Source organism: Drepanopeziza brunnea, assembly GCF_022702325.1.
Source record: "Drepanopeziza brunnea f. sp. 'multigermtubi' strain 214-2 chromosome Unknown ctg7, whole genome shotgun sequence".
In the NCBI taxonomy this organism is placed as follows: Eukaryota; Fungi; Ascomycota; class Leotiomycetes; order Helotiales; family Drepanopezizaceae; genus Drepanopeziza; species Drepanopeziza brunnea.
In genome coordinates this window covers 2,341,323-2,362,367 of record NW_027094070.1, presented here as the reverse complement: position 1 = coordinate 2,362,367, position 21,045 = coordinate 2,341,323, and the positions used below count along the sequence as shown (strand labels likewise).

The 21,045-nt window shown below is 47.3% G+C and overlaps 3 protein-coding genes across 3 annotated transcripts; 2 read left to right on the top strand and 1 right to left on the bottom strand.

Annotated features, from left to right (window-relative positions):
- Positions 1-984: 984 nt before the first annotated feature.
- L3040_005025 (uncharacterized protein) lies at positions 985-2,779 on the top strand (the record flags this gene model as incomplete). The annotated part of the gene is made up of 7 exons (XM_066156423.1): positions 985-1,064; positions 1,174-1,850; positions 1,900-2,219; positions 2,269-2,364; positions 2,414-2,641; positions 2,697-2,712; positions 2,760-2,779. The coding sequence occupies 7 exons, from the start codon at positions 985-987 to the stop codon at positions 2,777-2,779; spliced, it is 1,437 nt and encodes a 478-aa protein (XP_066011829.1).
- A 738-nt stretch (positions 2,780-3,517) lies between these two features.
- L3040_005024 (uncharacterized protein) lies at positions 3,518-8,602 on the top strand (the record flags this gene model as incomplete). Its single annotated transcript, XM_066156422.1, has 6 exons — positions 3,518-3,890; positions 3,966-6,508; positions 6,558-6,841; positions 6,891-7,230; positions 7,282-8,178; positions 8,300-8,602. 6 exons carry the CDS (start codon positions 3,518-3,520, stop codon positions 8,600-8,602), a joined length of 4,740 nt encoding a protein of 1,579 aa, XP_066011828.1.
- Positions 8,603-18,194: 9,592 nt separating this feature from the next.
- L3040_005023 (uncharacterized protein) lies at positions 18,195-20,372 on the bottom strand (the record flags this gene model as incomplete). Its single annotated transcript, XM_007294535.1, has 2 exons — positions 18,195-20,308; positions 20,363-20,372. 2 exons carry the CDS (start codon positions 20,370-20,372, stop codon positions 18,195-18,197), a joined length of 2,124 nt encoding a protein of 707 aa, XP_007294597.1.
- Positions 20,373-21,045: the final 673 nt, after the last annotated feature.

The window sequence follows — 21,045 nt, the reverse complement described above, 5'->3', positions numbered from 1 at the left end:
TCCGAGCTTCGGTCCTCTGTATTGCGTCTTGTGATGCGGGGGCCTGTCGCCGGCCGTGGTGCTTGAATAAACCGGCTTTTCTGAGCGACATATTCGTGTTCTGAACACATGATCTTTGACTCGTACTCATCGCTGACGGAGGAATAGGTCTTCATGTAAGTTGGTAACGAGGCGCTTGGCATAGGGAAGCTCTCTGGGTTTAGAGTACGATTGGCTGGTTGGCATCTGAAGTTAGAAATTACTACGTAGAAGGAGTTATTGAATTTAGAACAATCAAGTGAAATCCGTTGTGCCACATTCATCTAATATGCTTGTTTCGTCTGGTCACTGAACTGAAAACTGCATGGCTTCCTGGTGCTTGGTCCCCCCCGGCCTGTCCGCTCCCTACTCTGTATGCGCAAGGCCAGACCTCATTTTACTTAGCGCGTCTATCGGGTATCTAATCGGCGAAATGAGACAATAAGGAAGTTAAAGACAAATCCTCTGACTCCCAAGAACACGAATTAGTATACATATACAGATAGATACATAATAAATTGTTCCTGATCTCAATGAAATTCAAGTTCTCAAATCCTTTACCTGCTATAATCTCGACCGCCCTTTCAGTCTTCTCCAATTCTATAATCCCCCCAGCGCGCTTGTTTCATATTTCTTTTACCTCGATCTGGGTTTGTCTATGCCAAGCGGGCGTCTCCCCTGAATAATTTCACTCTGACAAGCAACAAGCAAACGATCTTCATACTTCACGCCAGTGCCCACCCACGACCGCGAATCGCACAATCGCCTAGGTAGACCAACGAGGGGAGGTTCTTTGAAGTCTCTGCCGCCAAGCACGACAAGCAATCCAACCCAATTCCATACCCGTCGATGCAACGATCCAGGGGCTGAACTTGAGTATCCGTGGGCGATCCGCCAGCCTGGCAGCATACGCAATTTTCGTGACCGCGAATCCCCAGCTTCTCTCCACAACACACTCCCTCGAAGATGCTTCCCCGGCACAACGCGACTAATGGATACCCGAGGAACAAGAGCGAAAAGGAAACCTATTCAATATCGCCTCATAGGTAAGACATACCAGATACGCAATCAGCTTGTGAAGGCAGAGATGCTTGCAGTTTCAACTAGCAGACATAAGTGGTTTTTGAGCCGCAAGCTGACTTTCGACATGCACAGGTTCAAGCCCAGATCAACCCCCTCTTCTGTCCGACGCAGAAGAACACTGATATTCCGTTCCTGCGTGGGAGTCACCATCCTCTTTATCTTCCTTTTCGTGTGGCCCGGTGCCTCCATAATACCGTTTGTTTCATTGGGCTTCCTGAGCTCCGTAGGGGACTTCCAGTTAGAGACTGTACGATACTATGACCTTTCGACAGTTCAAGGGACGGCTAGGGGCTGGGAGAGGGAAGAGCGAATCCTGCTGTGCGCCCCTTTGCGCGATGCTGAATCACACCTCCGAATGTTCTTCGGGCATCTGCGGAACTTCACATACCCTCACCACTTAATTGATCTGGCATTCCTTGTTTCCGACTCTAAGGATCAAACATTGTCGCTTCTGTCTGAACTGTTAGAGGAACTTCAAGCAGATGAGGACCCAAAGCAGCCGTTCGGAGAAGTGTCGATCATTGAGAAGGATTTTGGGCAAAAAGTCAATCAGGATGTGGAGAGTCGTCACGGTTTCGCCGCGCAAGCTAGCAGAAGAAAGTTGATGGCCCAGGCTAGAAATTGGCTTCTGAGTGCTGCTCTGAGACCTTACCACAGCTGGGTCTACTGGAGAGATGTGGATGTTGAGACTGCACCCTTCACTATTCTGGAGGATCTCATGCGCCATAACAAGGATGTCATTGTGCCAAGTAGGTTCCCGAGCATCTGTACACAGCCCAATTTTGCTAATAATTGTAGACGTGTGGAGACCACTTCCTGACTGGCTCGGTGGCGAGCAACCCTATGATCTGAATTCTTGGCAAGAGTCCGAGACAGCTTTGGCTCTGGCAGACACATTGGACGAGGACGCAGTCATTGTTGAGGGATATGCTGAATATGCCACCTGGAGACCCCATCTTGCTTACCTACGAGACCCGTATGGTGACCCAGATATGGAGATGGATATAGACGGTGTTGGGGGGGTCAGTATTCTGGCAAAGGCAAAAGTCTTTAGATCTGGAGTCCACTTCCCAGCGTTCAGTTTTGAGAAGCATGCCGAAACCGAAGGGTTTGGAAAGGTAATGCAGCTGCATCTAACCAATTCTGCGCAATTCTAATGAGACTCAGATGGCCAAGCGTATGCAATTCTCAGTGGTTGGGCTACCCCATTACACAATCTGGCATTTGTACGAGCCTAGTGTTGACGACATCCGTCACATGGAGGTAAAAACTTACTATGCAAGCTCAAGATTAGTATACTGACAATTACCAGGAAATGGAGAGAGAGCGTCTGCAACGTGAAGCTGAAGAAAAGGAGAAAGCCGACCGAATGAAGAAGATCAAAGATCAGTTCGCGGATACAAACAGCCAATGGGAGAAGGACAAGACCGACATCCAGAATGAGGCTCTGAAAGAAAAGCAGCAAGTAGAAGCAGCTGCAGCTCAGGCCGCTGCCCAACCTGCAAATGTCGTCCAAGCCAAGCCTGAGGGCAAAGTCGAGGTGAAAGAGACGAAGCAGGAAGCAAAGCCTGACTCACAACCCCCATCCCAGTGAGAGAATGACGAAGCAAGGTAGAGCTTCCGTACCCTTTCCCTTCAAGCTTTGCTGATCAAACCAGATGAACGGAAGTGCCTTTGAGAAGTGTCGCAATCGCTTGGCCATTGACTGTCGCTTCCGAACTATTAGAAGAGGGAGGGAGAGTGTGTGGCTTCTGGGCAGCTGTAGCATTACATCTGAGGAGGGACATGGAAAGCTTTAGGCTCAAAACTGCATACGCTGTACACCCAATGATGGTTTCAGCATCCTTCTTAGTAATGGCAGAGCCGTTTGTTTAGCAATCCTGCTTCTTGACTAATTTGGCTTGGGAGTTATGTAAAAGTATAGACGGCGCAATAAGACAACACGTTGAACAATGTTAAAGAGAAGAACAGCTGCGAAGAAAACTAGTCGGAGATGAATTACCATTCTCTGTTTCTTCTAAAAGAGGGCCCAGACATTGGACTGAGTGAGAAATATGGTCACGTGGTAGATGACGGCTCAATGTGTCCTTGTGGCTCTCGAGACAATTTGGCTACCTTGATTGTAATGTATGTATAACCTGGAAAGTTTCCTTAATACAACAAGATATCAAGTCGATTTCAACGATTCGAATAACTTGAGCCAGATTACAGCTTCCGTCATTCCTAATTTTGGAGCTGGGTTTGTATTGCGGGCGTGTTGAGCTACATTATGAACAATAATGTCTCCGCCTTGAACTCGAAACAAGCAACTGGACAGACAAACCACTCCAGAGCTTTTTCTATATACGATACCGAACTATCCTCGAATCTCGAAAGCATTAGATACATCTCAGAACCGCCGCGATTCCAAGGCGCAATGGTTGCCTCCAGTAAAGCGCCTGTCTCCGTGGCAGTTGACCCCGTCGCCCTGATCACCACGGAATGCATCACCGTCACGTCTGCCATGCGCAAGCATGCCCGGTGGGCGCACTCGTCCGTCTCTGCCATCCTTGGGGGTAGCTCTAGCCCATTGAATCCGAGCTTACAGAAACCCCGCCCATCAACGCCGGGAGACGAGATTGGGAGAGGAAAGGTGGGCAAGAATCGTTCGTCCTCCGGCTTCATAGATGCAGATGATGGGGGGTTAGCGAATCGATGGGGGCTGAGGGGAAAGAAGGGGAAGAGCATGCAGGATAATCCGCTAATGGCTGGGTTTGGGAGGCTGAGGCGCGAGTTGACGGGGTGTAAAGGTAAGAGCACAACCAGCCAAGAGAGCTACCAGCTTAAAAGTCAAGTAATGGGATGTTGTATTGATGGGGAAGCAGATATACATAAGTTCGATACGCCCTCGTTGCTGCATCCTTTCCTGCAGGTCATCCAAGCTCCTGCGACATCTGCGCCCATTACCTCCCTCGCTCTCGTGGCCATCACCAAGTTCTTCTCATATAACCTTATAAGTCCTGACTCTCCACGCCTACCGCTGGCGATGCAGTCCTTATCTGCAGCGATCACGCACTGCCGATTCGAAGCTAGCGATTCTGCGGCGGATGAGATTGTGTTGCTGCGTATATTGAAGCTTATGGAGGGCATGTTGTCTGGACCAGGCGGGGATCTCTTGAGCGACGAAAGCGTGTGCGAAATGATGGAGACAGGACTGAGCATATGCTGTCAAGCCAGGCTCTCAGAGCTGCTCAGAAGATCTGCGGAAATATCCATGATTAGGATGACCCAAGTCATTTTTGAGCGATTAAAACACCTGGAGATCGAGGCTGGGGATGAGCTAGATGCACTGGACGAGAAGACCAAGGAAGATATGGACACAGTGAAGATGGCCCCGTCGGCCAACAAGAACGATGCTGTGAAATCGTCTTTGGCGACTCCTCCAGAAGACGTGAGGCCGTCGTCGAGTTTCGAGAAGGGGAGGGCGCCGGAGACTTCGGCGTCGGCGTCTATGGACAACGGGTCCGAGATGGAAGTTGCGCCTGCTTCGGAGGCGTCTGATGAAGCTCCTCCCAAGCCGTATTCACTACCGTCGATACGAGAACTGTTTCGAGTGTTGGTGGACTTGCTTGATCCTCATGATCGGCAACATGCTGATACTATGAGGGTGATGGCACTACGAATTATAGACGTTGCGCTGGAAGTTGCGGGACCGTCGATCGCAAAGCATCCTTCGCTGGCGAATTTGGCTGAGGATCGTTTATGCAGATATCTGTTTCAGCTTGTTCGGTCAGACAACATGGCAATCTTACACGAGTCTCTGGTTGTGGCTGGGACGTTACTGGCAACTTGCCGAGGCGTTTTGAAGCTGCAGCAAGAGCTGTTCTTGTCGTACCTGGTGGCGTGTCTACACCCACGTGTTGATATTCCCAGGGAACCAGGAATCGATCCTTCTCTTTACGCCGGGGTACCCCAAGCACCTAAGCTCGTCAAGCCGTCGCCTTCGCAGTCGAGTAGCGGGAGATCAACCCCCGTACCTGTTAAAGACCGGCAAAAGTTGGGCATGGAAGGCGGATCGCGGAAACCGGATGCTAGAGAAGCAATGGTTGAGAGTGTGGGCGCATTGACAAGGATACCGAGCTACATGGTAGAGCTATTCGTTAACTACGATTGCGAAATCGACCGGAGTGACCTGTGTGAAGATATGGTGGGACTTCTGTCCCGAAATGCTATCCCAGACTCGGCAACTTGGAGCACGACCAGTGTTCCTCCGTTATGTTTGGACGCTCTCTTGGGATACATCCAGTTCATTGCCGAAAGGCTTGATGATGAACCTGTGACTGACGGGTACCCGGATCAGAAAGCGCTACGAGAGAAGCGGAGGAGGAAGAAGATTGTTATCACGGGTGCTGGGAAGTTTAACGAGAGTCCGAAGGCTGGACTTGCTTACCTCCACGCTCAAGGTATCATTGATGACCTGAAAGACGCGCAGCAGATCGCCACGTTCCTGAAAGGTACTGCCCGTATTTCGAAGAAGCAGTTCGGAGAGTTCATCTCGAAGAAAGGCAATGAGCCTATCCTTGAGGCGTTCATCGCCTCATTTAACTTCGACGGAAAGCGAGTGGACGAAGCGCTCCGGGAAGTGGTAGAGAGTTGTCGCTTGCCAGGAGAGTCTGCCCTAATCGAGCGAATTGTCACAGTGTTTGCCGAGCACTACCACAAAAGCGATATACCCCAGCCAATGGCGAATCCAGACGCCATCTTCGTCTTGACATATGCCATTCTCATGCTGAACACTGACAGCTACAACCCTAATCTCAAAAACGCATCCCGTATGACGGTGGAGCAATTTGGCAACAACCTGCGCGGAGTCAATGGCGGTGACAACTTCGAGCCTACGTACATCCAAAGTATCTACGACTCAATCAAGGCAAATGAGATCATTTTGCCAGATGAGCATGATAATAAACACGCCTTCGACTATGCCTGGAAAGAACTGCTCCTCAAAACGGAGTCAGCTGGAGACTTGACGCTTTGCAATACGAACATTTACGATGCAGACATGTTTGCCGCCACCTGGAGACCTGTAGTTGCTACTCTCTCGTACGTGTTTATGTCAGCCAGTGACGATGCGGTGTTCAACAGAGTCATTACGGGTTTCGATCAATGCACGCGTATTGCTGTGAAGTATGGACTTACAGAGGCCGTCGACCAAGTGGTGTACTGCTTGAGCTACATCACTTCATTGGCTACGGAGCTGCCATCGAATACTTCTCTCAACACCGAGATTCAGGTTGGCGAGAACAGTGTTATGGTTAGCGAACTTGCGGTGAAATTTGGTCGGGACTTCAAGGCGCAATTGGCCACAGTTGTGCTATTCCGGGTTATTACGGGCAGTGAGGCTATCATCGGCAATAGTTGGAAACATGTAAGCTTCGCTCTTGTTCTTGTCTTATCTTTGTACTGACCATCGCTAGATCGTCCGCATCTGGGTGAATCTCTTCGTCAACTCTCTCATTCCACCTTTCTTTGCACCCAATCGCTTAGAGATTTCTCCTATACCCCTACAGAGTCCCTCCCAGATTATCGACCGTGGCCAAAAGCCTAGCGATGCTGGCCTTTTCTCAGCCCTCACGTCTTACATTTCCAGTTATGCTGCCGACGACCCGCCCGAGCCCTCTGACGAAGAGTTGGAGAGCACTTTATGCACGCTAGACTGTGTCAACGCTTGCTATATTGGAGATGTATTTGCAAACGTTGTGTAAGCTCTTCTAGACACGGCTCACCGTCACGCACGCTGACTTCTACAGAAACATGCCCGTCGAGTCTCTGAAACCGCTTATCGATGCATTGCTTGCTCAACTCCCAGATGATCCCTCGTCAATAGTAATTAGCGTCAAATCCGAAGCAGATACACTGCCGGCAAACGGACAGAAGACAACGCAGAATGGACCTGTCTATGATCCAGCCATGGTCTACATTTTAGAACTGTGCACAGTGCTCGCTCTCCGGGACAAGGAGACTGTCGCGGCTCTTGGTGCAGATGTGGCCGAGGCGCTGCAGAACGTGATGCGACACCCATCAAGCTATCATTCCATCATGATCTCAAGGACGATGTTCTACCTGCTCCATCTTTTGCACGCTAGCTACGTAAGTGAAGTATGTCTGTGGTCTATAGTGACACAGGCTGACAAATCCCAGGAACATGAATTCCTCCGTGTCCCAGTTGTGCTTCACACGATCTCGAGCTTCAAAAAAGATCTTCTTGACAAGTCGGCGCCTCTAGTGCTCCAAGGATTGGTGCAATGCTTCAAAGAACCTGGACCTCTCAGAAACGAAATTATGACTTCTCCAGACTTCTGGGTTGTTCTGCGCAACCTGACAGGCAACGCCCAATCCGCCCCAACAGTCTTTGAGATTCTCGAGGGTGTTGCCGTCGGCTCACCGCCCACAATAATGGCAGACAACTATGAGTCCGCCGTCAAACTCCTCAACGACTTCGCATCTGCCGGCAGCGTCGGCTCAACCGTCGAGCAAAAGCAAGACAAGCGCGCTAGGCGAGGGAAGCAACCAACGCCGAAGCAAGCCAAGCCGCAACAGCAGCCTCAAATTGACGCCGCTGTTGCCCGAGGCGTGAAAGCAATCACAATGATCTTCTCGCTCACAGCACGCATACCAGTCCTGATGCAGCAATCCCACCTCGAAAGCAAGGAAGCGTGGGCCGCGTACTGGTCGCCTATCTTCCACGCTCTGACGACGCAATGCACGAACCCGTGTCGCGAGATCCGGCACCAAGCTTTCTCTTCCCTCCAACGTGCCTTGCTCTCCCCAGAACTAACTCAGGGAGAGCATGATGAATGGACGGCTATCTTTGGGGAGGTACTATTCCCGCTCATCCTGAGGCTGTTGAAGCCGGAGGTCTATAGCTCAGATCCGGTAGGCATGAGCGAGACTCGGGTGCAGGCCGCGACGCTGCTGAGCAAGATCTTCTTGCACTACTTGACGTTGCTTGCACAGTGGGAGGGCATGCTCGATCTATGGGGAAAGATTTTGGATATCATGGATCGCTTGATGAACAGTGGGCAGGGTGATAGTCTGGTATGCCTCTTTCGCTTCTCTCCCCTCTCACAAAACCCCCTACCCAATCATAATTCCGCCCACGTATGAAAGCAGTCCCTAGAGATTGGGATTTTGGAATGCTCTGCTGATAACCAAATAGGAAGAAGCCGTCCTCGAGTCTCTGAAGAACATCCTCCTCGTCATGTCCAGCAGCGAGTACCTCGTCCCGCCAAGCAAGAACCCGTCGCAGGAGAAGCTGTGGGTTGAGACGTGGAAGCGCATCGATCGTTTCCTACCTGATCTGCGGAAGGAGTTGGATCTGGATGCTCCAGTCTCCTCGGAGGTCTCCCTCGAGAAGGAGGCGGACAAAAAGAAGTTGGAGGGGGAAGCGGAAGGGGACCAGAGGGTCGAGGCAGTGCCGGTGAGGCTGAATGAGGAGGCTGTTGCTGCTGCTGCTGAGTAGACTCGCGGGTTGCCAATAGATAGATGTGGAATGTATGAAGCGCGAAAGATGAGGGAAGGGAGAAGGGAGATGAGAAGGCAAGGCGGGGCGGGGCGGGGGTGTATAACATGAGGCGTACTGAGTGGAATCAGTGAGTGAATGAGTGTATCTACAAACGGATTCGAAGAAAAAGGCACATGTATGGCAGTAGAATGTCAGCGAGAGCGAGCGAGCGAGCAAGATCCGATCAGGTCAGACGCGGAAAGGAAAGGAAATGGTATAGAAGGGAAAGTGTAGTGTAGTGTAGTGAGGCCTACGGAAGTTGGATGGCGTGTGTCGATGGGTGGGTGCACGCGTAAGAGAGATAGAACGAGAGGCGGCTGCTGAATCACTTGTTGTAGATAAGTAGGTATAGGTATATATGGGCTGTGTATGTTGCGCATAGCGACCGAGGGATGCTGTGAGAGAGGTTGTGAACCGATTGACTGATTAACGGACAGACAGAAGACAGCCAGCCAGCCAGCAAGTGCAAAAAATTGTGTGTATTTGTTTAACATTAACCATTTATATAAAAATGGAACGAAGTATCCATGCATCTATCCATCTATCCATCTATCTATCTGGCTAGCATGTATCTATACATTTTCGTAATATATACTTGTACCTGTGGCTGGGCTATAAGCGATAGATACAGTTATATAACAAACAGGTTTCGTTTTATCTCTGTTGCGCTGGAAATAAAATGAAATAAAACAAACATTCCTTAAGTGATTTTATTTCTCTTCCCTTTTCTTTAGGTAGGTATCTTTGCCTCTCCTTTTTGCTTTCTTTTTTGTCTAAGTATTTCGCGGTTTAAGTATCACGCGGCTCTCCTTACCTTATTACCTACTCCCAGCCAAACGAAACGGAATCCATAGAAACTTTAACCGTTTTATTTATTGTATTTTTAATGAATATGGATAATGAACGGGTTAACAAGTGGATTAAGTAGAAAATGTATTCCAAGATTTCCTATATTCGTAATAGTAGTAGTAATAGCATTCACCCATTTACGTCAGCCGCCTATCCAATACTTATTTCTTAAATCCTATAACCCCCCTGCTAAATACAGCGCCGTGCTAACCAAAAGAACTATGCGCAAGATCGAATACCATCCAACCGCGCATTAAATCCATGTCCAAAAAAAAAAAAAAAACTCTTTTTCTATCAAGTAACCCTCCGGCCGTTTGCTAATCCCGCAATATTGCAGACTTTTCATAAACCTTTTGCAAGCATTTAAGATTAGTTTTCGAGGGGAGGGAAAATTGGCATCGAATTATTTCTCGATAACCGCGAATACGTGGGCCTTGCGAGCAGCCACGATCTGTATAAAAATAAATATATACAAACATCATTCTCATTTATCCCAAAGCTTCTTATAAAGGCTCCCTCCATTCATAGCCTCTATACTCCATAAAGCCGATATATTTGTATTTCCAAAGCACTCTTATCAAAAGCACAGTACCCTCCCTATTTTCAGTCAATCAATGAATCAATCAATCCATCAATCCCCTCCCATCCTTCCCACCCGTTCGGTATGCCCGTCAACCATAAACCATAATCAGCGTGATAATCGCAATCGGAAAAGAGGCTCGTTCGGAGCGGCCGGTAAAGAAAAATCTCTTCGAAACGGCCACCTTGTTTCAATTTCGGCTCTTTCCGTAGACTCCCTCTGCCGCTGGAAAGAGAGCTGGAGGAGAAGAGAGAAGAAAGCCGAAGTTAAGGTTCGAAAGAGCACAGGCACCTCCTCCTCCGCATAGGTGCACAGAGTAGGTAAAGAAGCGCAGCTTCCTTGTCCCGTTCAACTTTACAGTAAGAAAGTCAAGATATAAATATATATATATATATATATATACTACGTCCCAGGCGTAAGTATTACCCCTCGAGGGTAGAGTGGAAACTAAACCCTTGAGGCACCCTCGAGGGGTAATACTTAGGCCTGTACCGTGTTAATTGGGTGCTGCCCAGAGCCTTTTGAGGCCTCGACAGAGGGGTGTTGTTATGGCCTGAGGCTACCAGGCCTCTAAGGCGCATGTGCGCGCTAGGGGAGTACATAGACTTCTCCCACCAAAGAGAACTTGGAAATATCATCCTTTCTACCGTACATACAAGCTCTCCCTCTCCACTATTAAAGTGGTTTGTTGAGCCTGTATGGCTCGCAGATGCAAGCCAAGTTGCACCACCAAAATATTCTTGCATCTCCAAGTTGCACGTCAGGATGCAAGAATTGAGCAATCTGTATGGCTCGTGCAGGTAAATCTTGTAAAGTGTGCATCTGACCTTGCAACTTGCAGTTGCACCATACAAATCGAAGTTGCAGTAAATAGCTCGAACTCCCAAGTTGCAAGCTCAAGTTGCAAGCTATTCGACCCCCTCCCCACCCCTTTCCTTTCCGCCTATTTTGATCAGCTTTTCATTTTTACAACGCCAACTATTTGCAATAGCTTTTTCTAATGATACTTTAAAAAACCGTAATCTGCGCAATCGCAATATAAGTGTTATTATCGCTGCGATGGGAGCATGCGCCGCTATTCAATACTACAAAAACAACTTCGTAAAAACACTTTACTAATTAGCAAATTGCTATTCAATTTGCTAGTTGCGAGCTATACAAGCCTTGGAACGTGGAACTTCCATTGTCAATTTGAGTTGATCTTCTTTAAGATCAACTCAACTGCTTAGTTGGACGGACGTGCAACTGCGAGCCATACACACCCTAATTAGTAAAGTGGAAAGAGAGCTAATAGTCAGTGCACTGACTTTGTGACCTGCGGGCTCTCGGTCACAGTCAGGACAAGCAAGTGTCCCAGGTCAAGCAAGTGTCCCATTTCAATTATTTCAACTTGTATTAAAAATAACTTAGCAACGAATATTGCTATAATATTTAAAACTAGATGCATAGATCGGCGTAATCGATATCTTTAAAAGTCTAACCAAGTATAAGATCTTTTTATTAACCATTTAATAATAAATAGAATAAATAATGTTTGATTATCGATTGAATTTGATTGAAAATCAAATATTTTGTGTTGAAAATTTTATATTTTTTGATATTAATCATCTTTTGCATTGAGTTTTAATATAAAAATTTGATATTTAAAAAACTCTTAATTAAGCGGACTCGTACCATTTGTTTTTTCTATTATAACTTTTATAATTATTATTTTATTTAAGTTATAAATATAATCGAAAAGTTGACGTTCTTTAATTTTCGCTAAATTGTCCGAGCTTTTTTCGCTATTACAATTGTAATTTTGCGTAATAAATATTATTTTACTTATTTTAATAATAAAAAATATATAATATGTTTTGTAAGTAAAGTATAATTCACTTATCTCGATTCGTATATCTAATTTTTATTGTTGTATCTTTTTTTGTTATTGACTTATCTTTAATACAAATCGCGATTTTCGATTCTTTTCGATAAAAAATCAAAAACTTTTTTTTTTACAATTTGCAACTTGAATTACTTGATAATAAAAAGAGCTACATTGATAAAAATTGAATGCATTAATCGGCGGAATCGAGCTCTTTAAAAGTATCAAATTTTTAATATTATAGCTTTATTCGTTATTAAGTGATTTCTAATACAAGTTGAAATCATTAAAATAGGACACTTGCTTGACCTGGGACACTTGCTTGTCTTGACTGTGACCGAGAGCCCGCAGGTCACAAAGTCAGTGCACTGACTATTACAACCTCGCCCCAATTCCTAGTTCTAGGGAATACAAGTCGATCAACCACAACCACACTTACCAAAAGCTTCTTCTTATGACCTAGTATTATTACTAGATAAGTACTAGCAATAATAATTATCGAAATTCCATATATATATAAAAACACATCACTTTGATAATCGAATTGTCGATATTATGTTTTTATTTGTTGATAATCAAGTCCTTAATATCTTATCATAAATAGAGACCTAGTTTTCATGCCTTAACTTCCCTCCCTCCCTCCGAAATACATTGAGCTCAACTCTGTCGTCGAAGAAGAGGAGCAGTCCAACTGCTCAATAGTCCCAGCTCTAAAACAGAGTCCAACCCACAACTTATTCCGTCTCTAATCCCATGCCTATCATAGCCCCGCAGTAGGCAAAGCGAGCGAGCGGATGAGGCCTTTGTTGTCGCTAGTTCCAAGAGCAAGGAACTTTCAAGATCGTGCCAGGGGTGGTTATAGTGCTCGCAACGTTAGAGTTTGTGGTTTGCAAAGCATCGACAGGTATGCAGAAATCTGACGCAATAGCTGACAATTGGTCGCCATCGACGACCGTATAGTACCCAAATTCATTACTGCTCGAGATCCTAGCGCAATCGCGCTTTCGCTCTCTGCAAGGAACTTTTAAAGTTTCTCTTTTTTCGGAAGCGGGGCTAGAGTTCAAGCTTTGCACCTGTGCTAAAGTGGTGCAAAAGTCAGCCGCGACAATACTCCAATTGTCGGAGTCTGTAAGAGTATAAAAGCCGAGGCCTTGAACGGCGCCGGTGGTGTCGGGCTTGCAGGTTCGACGATAGGCGGTTGCGACGCCGAGGAAGGAGGCGACCAAGAGGAGGTTGTTATTGAAACGCATAATGGAGTTGGTAAATAAAGGTGATCGTTTTAACGAATTGAGCTTATAAGAAGATTGTAGAGCACTGTAATGATAGCGTATGGGACGAATGGATACGCAAAGAAGAATAGCTCATCTTATATAGTTATGACTGTGAAGTGGCTCGGCAATTTCGTATATATACTTTTTATCGCTAGTACCGTATTAAAAATACGAGCAGTAACGTAATCGTCGGCTCGCTTAGGTTTCAGTCTTAAAGGATATACTACGTGCCAGGCGTAAGTATTGCCCCTCGATGGTAGGGTAACCAGGGGTTTTGAAGTGGAAAATAAACTTTTGAGGCACTCTCGAGGGGTAATACTTACGCCTGTACCGTGGTACATATATGTTTTGTATAAGGATCGGAGAGATTTCCCCCGCCTCCTCACCCCCTTTTAATAGTAGATTTTGACATCGTCTGAAACACAGGTGAATCACAAACACAAACGAGCTTGGGTTAGAAATCAAGACCTCCCGGTTATTAAGTAGTGGTGGAATCTGGCGCGGATCAAAATGTGGCCTTTTATCTTATCTTACTTACTTACGGATTAGATTGGCATCTACGTAGTACGTAGTAATTGTTACGGTCGTGGCAAGGAAAGTTCCAGGGGGTTGGGGGTTGGCTAGTCAGCCGAGGTCACATGACATCACCTTCCCGGAGATGCATATACGTAGTACCTGGAGCCTGTATTCGTGCTTCTTCTCCTCGTCTTACTTTCTCAATACCAAGCGTACAAGTACGATTAGATAATACTACAATACTAAGTATTCTATTCTGGCCGTAGCATACAGTAAGGCCAATCATCATCTATTATAGTCTCGAGACTACCTCCTTTGGCCAAGCTACCGACTCGCTGCGATCCTTATTCTTGCACCTCGCTTTACCACCTCATTGGAACTGCTGCGACCAAGCCTAAGTACCTCGTTACATTACATTCGTATTACCACAACCAAGCCTGCAATAGCACCACACCACATCTCTCAGTCCCTTCGTCGAACCGCTGCCTCTCGAGCCTCACTCTCTTGACAAGAGCTTGCACTTGATTGCAAACTTAATACAATCACGCAGACTGAAATACCGTACATAAAACTCTTTACCAAGCCTTCTGACACCTCTCTTTGATTGTCAGCTACACCGAGCGTTGCACCTCACCTCTCTTTTCGATCTGCCAGCTTCAGACATACCACCGCGGTCCTTCCCGATTCGGTTTCAATACATCCAGCGATCCCAAGCTGCGCGCACCTCTCCGATTTAACACAATCAATCCCGCGGATCTTACCTTTTAATCTGCCAAGCTTCAAACACACCACCGTGGGCCTTCCTAGTTCAGCAATCCCGAGCGGACATAGATAAATCCGAAGCTCGTTTACTTAGCCTATGAGCTTCGAAAGCTGATCGACAGCCAACACCAATATGCTCAAGGTCTCAATTCTTGCACTCGTTAATAAGTTTTCGCGGTAACAGCCGAATACAAACATCAAGACTCGAATGCAATCCCTCCTCTCGCTTCTATTTCCTATGCCGACTTCCAAGCAAAACTCTCCGGATTTGCTGCGCTAGCTTCGAATCGCATTCTTATAGTACTTCCGATGCCGAGCTATAAAAAGTCTTTTCGATCGTCAAGGATGCCCGTATACAAAGGCAAAGTACCGGTAGTCAATACGAAAGCTAGAGTAGTTAGTAAATACGAAAGCTAATCGTCGGTTTTCCTTAAATTTAATTCGAAAGAATTGACCGGCTTGCTGTACGTAGCAAGTCGGCACCACCAAGGCGGGACAGAAAGTTTTGCTCCTTTATAATGAATAGAAAATCTGCCGACGATTATATCGTAATTATTGTTGTATAGAAAGATGCACCGTATTGAGTTTGTTACTTATCAATCAATTAAAATTTCAATTATAGATTGTTATTACTTTGTTGTGTTGGGTCAAAGTAGTAAAAATAGTACTTTTGATATATACTTTTCGACCTTACTTGTGCGTATATATCAGAATTGCCGCGTATATACTAGAATAAGCGAGGAACGTCAAAATCGGACTTTTATTCAAACCTATCAAGTAAATACGTGCATCATGTTACGGCTGTCGAAGGCAGTGTGATTGTATTGCTACCTAAGAGTACGCTCTGTAATGAGAAAGAAAGATGAAAAGGAAAAGAAGAGAATAAGTGCGGGAGAAGAGGTCTTAGAGGTAGTCTTGCCAAGACGGGAGCCTGAGGTCACGAGGTAACGTGTAACCTGTACGCGTGTCGTCCTATAACCTCCACGTGACCTGGAGCCTCCCCATTACCGTAACACATCACTATCAACTTTGATTCAATAGTTAATACTTCTAATAATATACAATAGATTAAATCATTTATTTTCGATCCATGTGACTTTCTTCTTAATCAAGGTTGTGGTTGTTAAGATATTCGCAATAGACAAATAAATTTGAATTATTTGGAACAGTTATTACTTATGTTTTCACTACATTTCGATATATTGAATCACCACAAATGAACGCATCTTTATAGTTTCAATTCACGTTTGTAAAGCAAAGTTTTTTAAGCACGTAAAGATTTTTTTTTTCTTATTTATCTTAATAGTTATTGTTTAATAAGTAGTATACCGTTACTGTCCCGCCTTGGTGGTGCCGACTTGCTACAGCAAGTCGGTCAATTCTTTCGAATTAAAATTTAAGGAAACCGACGATTACCCATCAACGCATCCCATCTTCAAGATTAATCATTTAACATCCGCGGTTTTCACATATGGTTCGAAACACCAATTTCTAAAAGGGGTTTTGTATCCAACCGATATACGTAGTAGATGGCTTGAAAAACCCCACCAAAGTCAAATCCGACTCAAATTGGATCTGGAATAGAACAAGCGGTAAAACAAGCTAGCGTTTCATGGGTTGATTCGGTGAATTAGCACTATCGCTAAACATCAGAATAACAAGTTTTTATTTATTTATTTATTTATATATATGTGTGTGCGTGTGTGTGTGTGTAATTAATCATGTTTCATGGAACGAGGAACGTTATGCCGAGTGCGAAAAGTGTTGCGGCTGAGGAAAAGGTCGGATTGGGTAGTACCTACGTAGCTACCAATCTGTACGCTACTACTGCGTTCGTTTGAGAGAAAGACGAAGGGAGGAAGGGGATTACGGTACAGTAGGGACAGGGCTGAGAGTACCTACTATTACTACGTGCCGGTATAGGTACGGTATGCATCTCCTACGGCGGGATATCATGTGATATGAGCTGACTAATCCCGGAACCAATCCCTGGAACCATGCCAAGAGCTGCCAGGACCGTAACGGAAACAAACACATTTTTGAGGGGGAGGAGGGGCGCCAGATACCAATCTCATTTTATTTCAAAAAAAAAAAAAAAAAAAAAAAAAAAAAAAAAAAAAAAGAACGAAAAAAAAAAAAAAAAAGGGGGGGCCCCTGAAATGAACGAGGGCAACAATCTCCCACCTACTGACCCCCCAACTACCGTAGTCAGTAGAAAAACCAAGCCCAGACCAAAAAGTAGCCTCGACTCCGCATCTCACCTTAGCTCACCTTACCTCCCCCCCGTAAGTATAGTAGGTATCTTACTAGTAAATGCCAGACCCCGTCCAGGCCCATGTATCTATCTACTATCTATCATACGAGTACCGGTAGAGCGGTGGTTTCCGACTAGCTCGCAACCCCGCCGATTCAATCGCACAGAATAAGTACTACGTACTAGGTAGGTACTTACGACGGGAGCTGTACTACTACATACTAACCTAAAGATACTAACCTAGAGATATTACTACTACAACTACAACAAAACCTTTCCCAGGTCTGACTTCCTCCACAACGCAACGAACCACGGAAATGGATCGAGTGACTGCTTTTAATCCAAGCACCGATGAGATCCCGACCCCTTACAAGAGAATAGTACCTAGGTACCGACCGGTACAGTCGATATGGGTGGGTAGGGGTGGGGACTAGGAGTAGGTACCTATTCATGGAGAAGGGAGGGGAGTAGGTGCCGGTAGTAAGTTGTACAGTAATTAGGTACTAACAAGTAGATTGATCACCGGTACTGTAGCTGTAGCGAGCTTCTCCTCCGCGCATCCATCTCATAAGTACTGTACCGGTATCTGTATACCATCTAGGGCTACGGAGGTAGGTAGGTAGCAGTGCGATTGAGGTAAGTGAGTAGCACTAGCACTACTAGCACCATTACTACTCTACCTAGGTACTTCATACCTGCCCACCTCCTCATGCACCCAAAGCCAAAGCCAAAGCCAAAGCGAAAGCGAAAGCGAAAGCGAAAGGAATTTTTTTTTGAAAGACGCGCACACATAGTGCGTCGCTGGAAAGAGCGAGTAATGCATGCCGTTCAAGACTTCAATTCAATTCAGTACTTACGGTACAGTAGAGTCCTGCAACGCAACGCAACGCAACGCAACGCAATCTATTCTCAAGCGATTTGCGCTCTAGCGGGTAGACGGACCGGTCATCAGACTTGATAGCGGTCCCGCACGGGTACCTACATAACTACCTACCTACGTAACGACTAACGATAGCCACGTGGATGGGACAACCTCCGAGAGGTGAGAGTATTCCAGTACTGGCAGATGTATAGGTATTCGGGACTGGTGATACGGAAGTAGGAAGTCTGCGTGATTTTTCAATTCCTCCACCTCTAGCACACGTACCATGCTGCTCATTCACTCGGAGCTGGCCGCGCAAGCAGGCACCCGTCTAGGTCCATATGTACAAACAAACCCCAACACAGAACTCTGTTCTAGCAACAACTTCAAAAACTCCGACTCGGTCAAAGAGTAGGAGAGGGGCACACTAAGAGGGTGTGCCGACGAATAGGACAGAAATAGCCCACCAGGGCCAACGCCACCAGAATCCCCCTCCCCAGAACGCCAACATCCAAACGTAGCGCCTCGCTAATAAGCCCGCACATCCCTCTTCTAAATCCCATCACATGTATTTCTTTTTCCATCAATGGCATTAATCCTCGTCCAATGGTATCGTGGCGAGGGGGCTTTTGCGCGTCGGAGAGCCAGCCCTAGATCTCCGCCCCGCCCCCAGCATCTGCATATTAGGTCCCAAGCGCTCCCGACTCTCCATTCGTACTACCAACCCCGCGCGGTCAAATGCATTTACGCTGCCCAGCCCCAACCCAACGCCCTCGTGCTTCGGCATATTCTCGTAATAGGTATTCGAATCAAAATTCACCACGCTCAGCTTGGGTGTTGCTAGGCCGGATGTACGGCCCAGACGCGACCCGGCGCTACCGCTGCTGTCCGAATTCTCATTATCATCGGAAGAATCGACATCGCTCATTTCAAACTCATGCGCTGATTCGCCATCTTCGAGAACACGGTCATAGTTCCCCGAGCTATGGCCTCCAAACAGCTTGTTGGAGTGGAAGAAGCCCCGGCCGCCCTTGCGAGGACTGCCTGGGCGGCGGTTTCGGCGGAAGTTGTTAAAGCTGCGATAGAGGCGTAGACGGCGCTCGCGCTTGCGAAAGAAATAGCAAGTGATGATGAGGACGAGCATGAAGAAGAGGAAGCCGGGAGTGGTCCGCGAATGAGCCTTTTCCGAGAGGTCCTCGACTGTTTCGGTCCAGCTGTCTTGCTCATCCATTGGTACCGGATTCGAGTTCGAGCCAGCCTCTTGGAAGTCGTTGTGGACCAGGTTGCTGCCGAATCCGACGGGGCCAGCCTCTGGAGTCGAAGGCGGGATTTGGCCTGCAGCGTAGAGAACCATCTTGCCCAATGTCCAACTCACTTCCATTCCATCGATCTTATTCACGGCTTGGAAAGAATCCATGAATCCTCTCTCTTTCGAGGAGGCGACCACTTCTTTCGTGCCGTTGTATCCGAATGCGACGCCCTTCTCAATCCCCACTCTCGGTATACCGATTCCATCATGGAGAACGTTGATCAGCCACGAGGCTTTGAAACACACTTCTTGCGCAGTTTTCTCGCTAACCTTCTTCCCCCATTTTTTCTCCTCCACACCTTCCTTAATATCATGCCACTCCTCGCTGCAAAAATCCTTCACCAGGGCTTGGTACGCGGTGAAGTCGTAAGCCTTATCCTTGTGGGCCATCTCGAACACCTCGTGCGTAGTATGCCAGTACTCCGAGACCCCGACGAAGTGATTTACATTAAAATCGATAGCAGGCACATGCTGTCCGTGCAGTAGGCATGGCAAGTCTGCGCAAGGGGCATCCTTGTCAAGAAGGGGGTAAGTCTGTCTCAAACATTCGTCAAATCGCCCCGTACCAACCAGGACAGGATCCTTGCTTGAGGATCCATCGATGATCTGCCCTTTCAACGTGGTTTTCAAGCCCGAGGGCAAGCACGGGTCTGGTAACTCGCGTAGGGATTTCGTGTACGTCGCATCCATAAGCGCTTCCACATATCGTTCCCTTGCTTGGTTCACTCCAAATCCTAGCCATGTGGCTGTGAAGACCTTGTATTCAGAGGAATCTCCATTCAAAGTTCTCATCCGTAGAAGCTTCAAGTCGTTGGCGTGCTTCTCTGCTTCGGTAGCATTAGGTGCGAAGGCAATCTGGGCCGAAGCACCGCCCATATCCAAGAATCCATAAGTGTGGTGGCCTTTGCCATGCATGTGCTTCTCGGGCTTATCGAAGCCTCCTAACAGGTAGTTTGCCGCGATCCAGCCGTACAAGCCTTCCGTCTCACCCGGGATGACCTGAATGTGCAAATCGCAGTCTGGTAACGAGAATTCCGTGTGTGCTCGCGCGTAGGTACATATCGAGTTCAACAGGGTTTTCTGCTGCAGGGGCTCCAGCAGGCGCACTCCTGCAGTGGCCATCAGAAATATCGGCGTATCCTTCACCTGGTCCTCCGGAATGATGTTCAAGGCATGGTCGAGTAGCTCCTTGAGGTGTTCGGGCCCAACCGCGTCTGGCCGGTCACCAAAGGTCGACACGCCCGGCTTGATCTTCTTCTCCGACTTCATATGGAGCTTTGGCAGTCGGAGCAGGTCCTCGGGCTTTGCATCGTGTTTGGCTCGGGCTGCATTGAGCCATCTGTAGACGTAGACTCGAGTTCCCGACGAACCCGCGTCCAGGATCACGCCCCATCGCCCTGCCAACAATCAGCACCGACCGCAGAAGGGGGCTGAGGAATACCACCACGTACATTTACCCATGAGGAGATTGGGGCGAGTGTGTCGCGGTTGAGACGAGAGCAGGAGTCTCTTTCAGTTGCGGGCAATAGATAGAAGGCAAGGCGACGATAATTCGTTGTATAGGCATCTACCGGCGGTTACGCAGAAAGCGGCGGGTAAAACGAATGTGGGTGTCGAAGACGAGGGAAGATGATTGAATTGAGAGATTGAGGAACGAGGGTGAGGGAGGGAGGGAGAGAGAATAAGGGAGAGCGCGAGGAGGTCCGGAGGAAGGGGGAGGTGGTATTCGAGGTGGAAATTGAGGTTGAGATGGTGCAAAGGTCTGAGGGAAGGACGCAAGGATGCGAAGGACGCGAAGTGAAGGACGAAAGAGACAGGAAGATAAGGCCAAGGCCGAGAGTGGATTAGCGGACGGCATAAGCGTCGGAAGTGGGGCCTTGTGTCATTAGTGATTCACGGCCCCTGAGGCCGCGCAGGATTGGTTGGAAGCTGGCCGGAACTTGGCCGGAACTTGGCCGAGTAGGGCGTAGTAAACCGCTTCCCATTTACTACTTACCTATTTAGGTCAAGCATCCTTCTTCACGACTCGAGCGACGAGGACCTACTACTAGGCGCGCTTGATCCTTCCCCAACTCCTCCGTACCGGTATCACGATCCAGGAAGATCAGATCAGGCCAGAGATGATCCGGCTCCT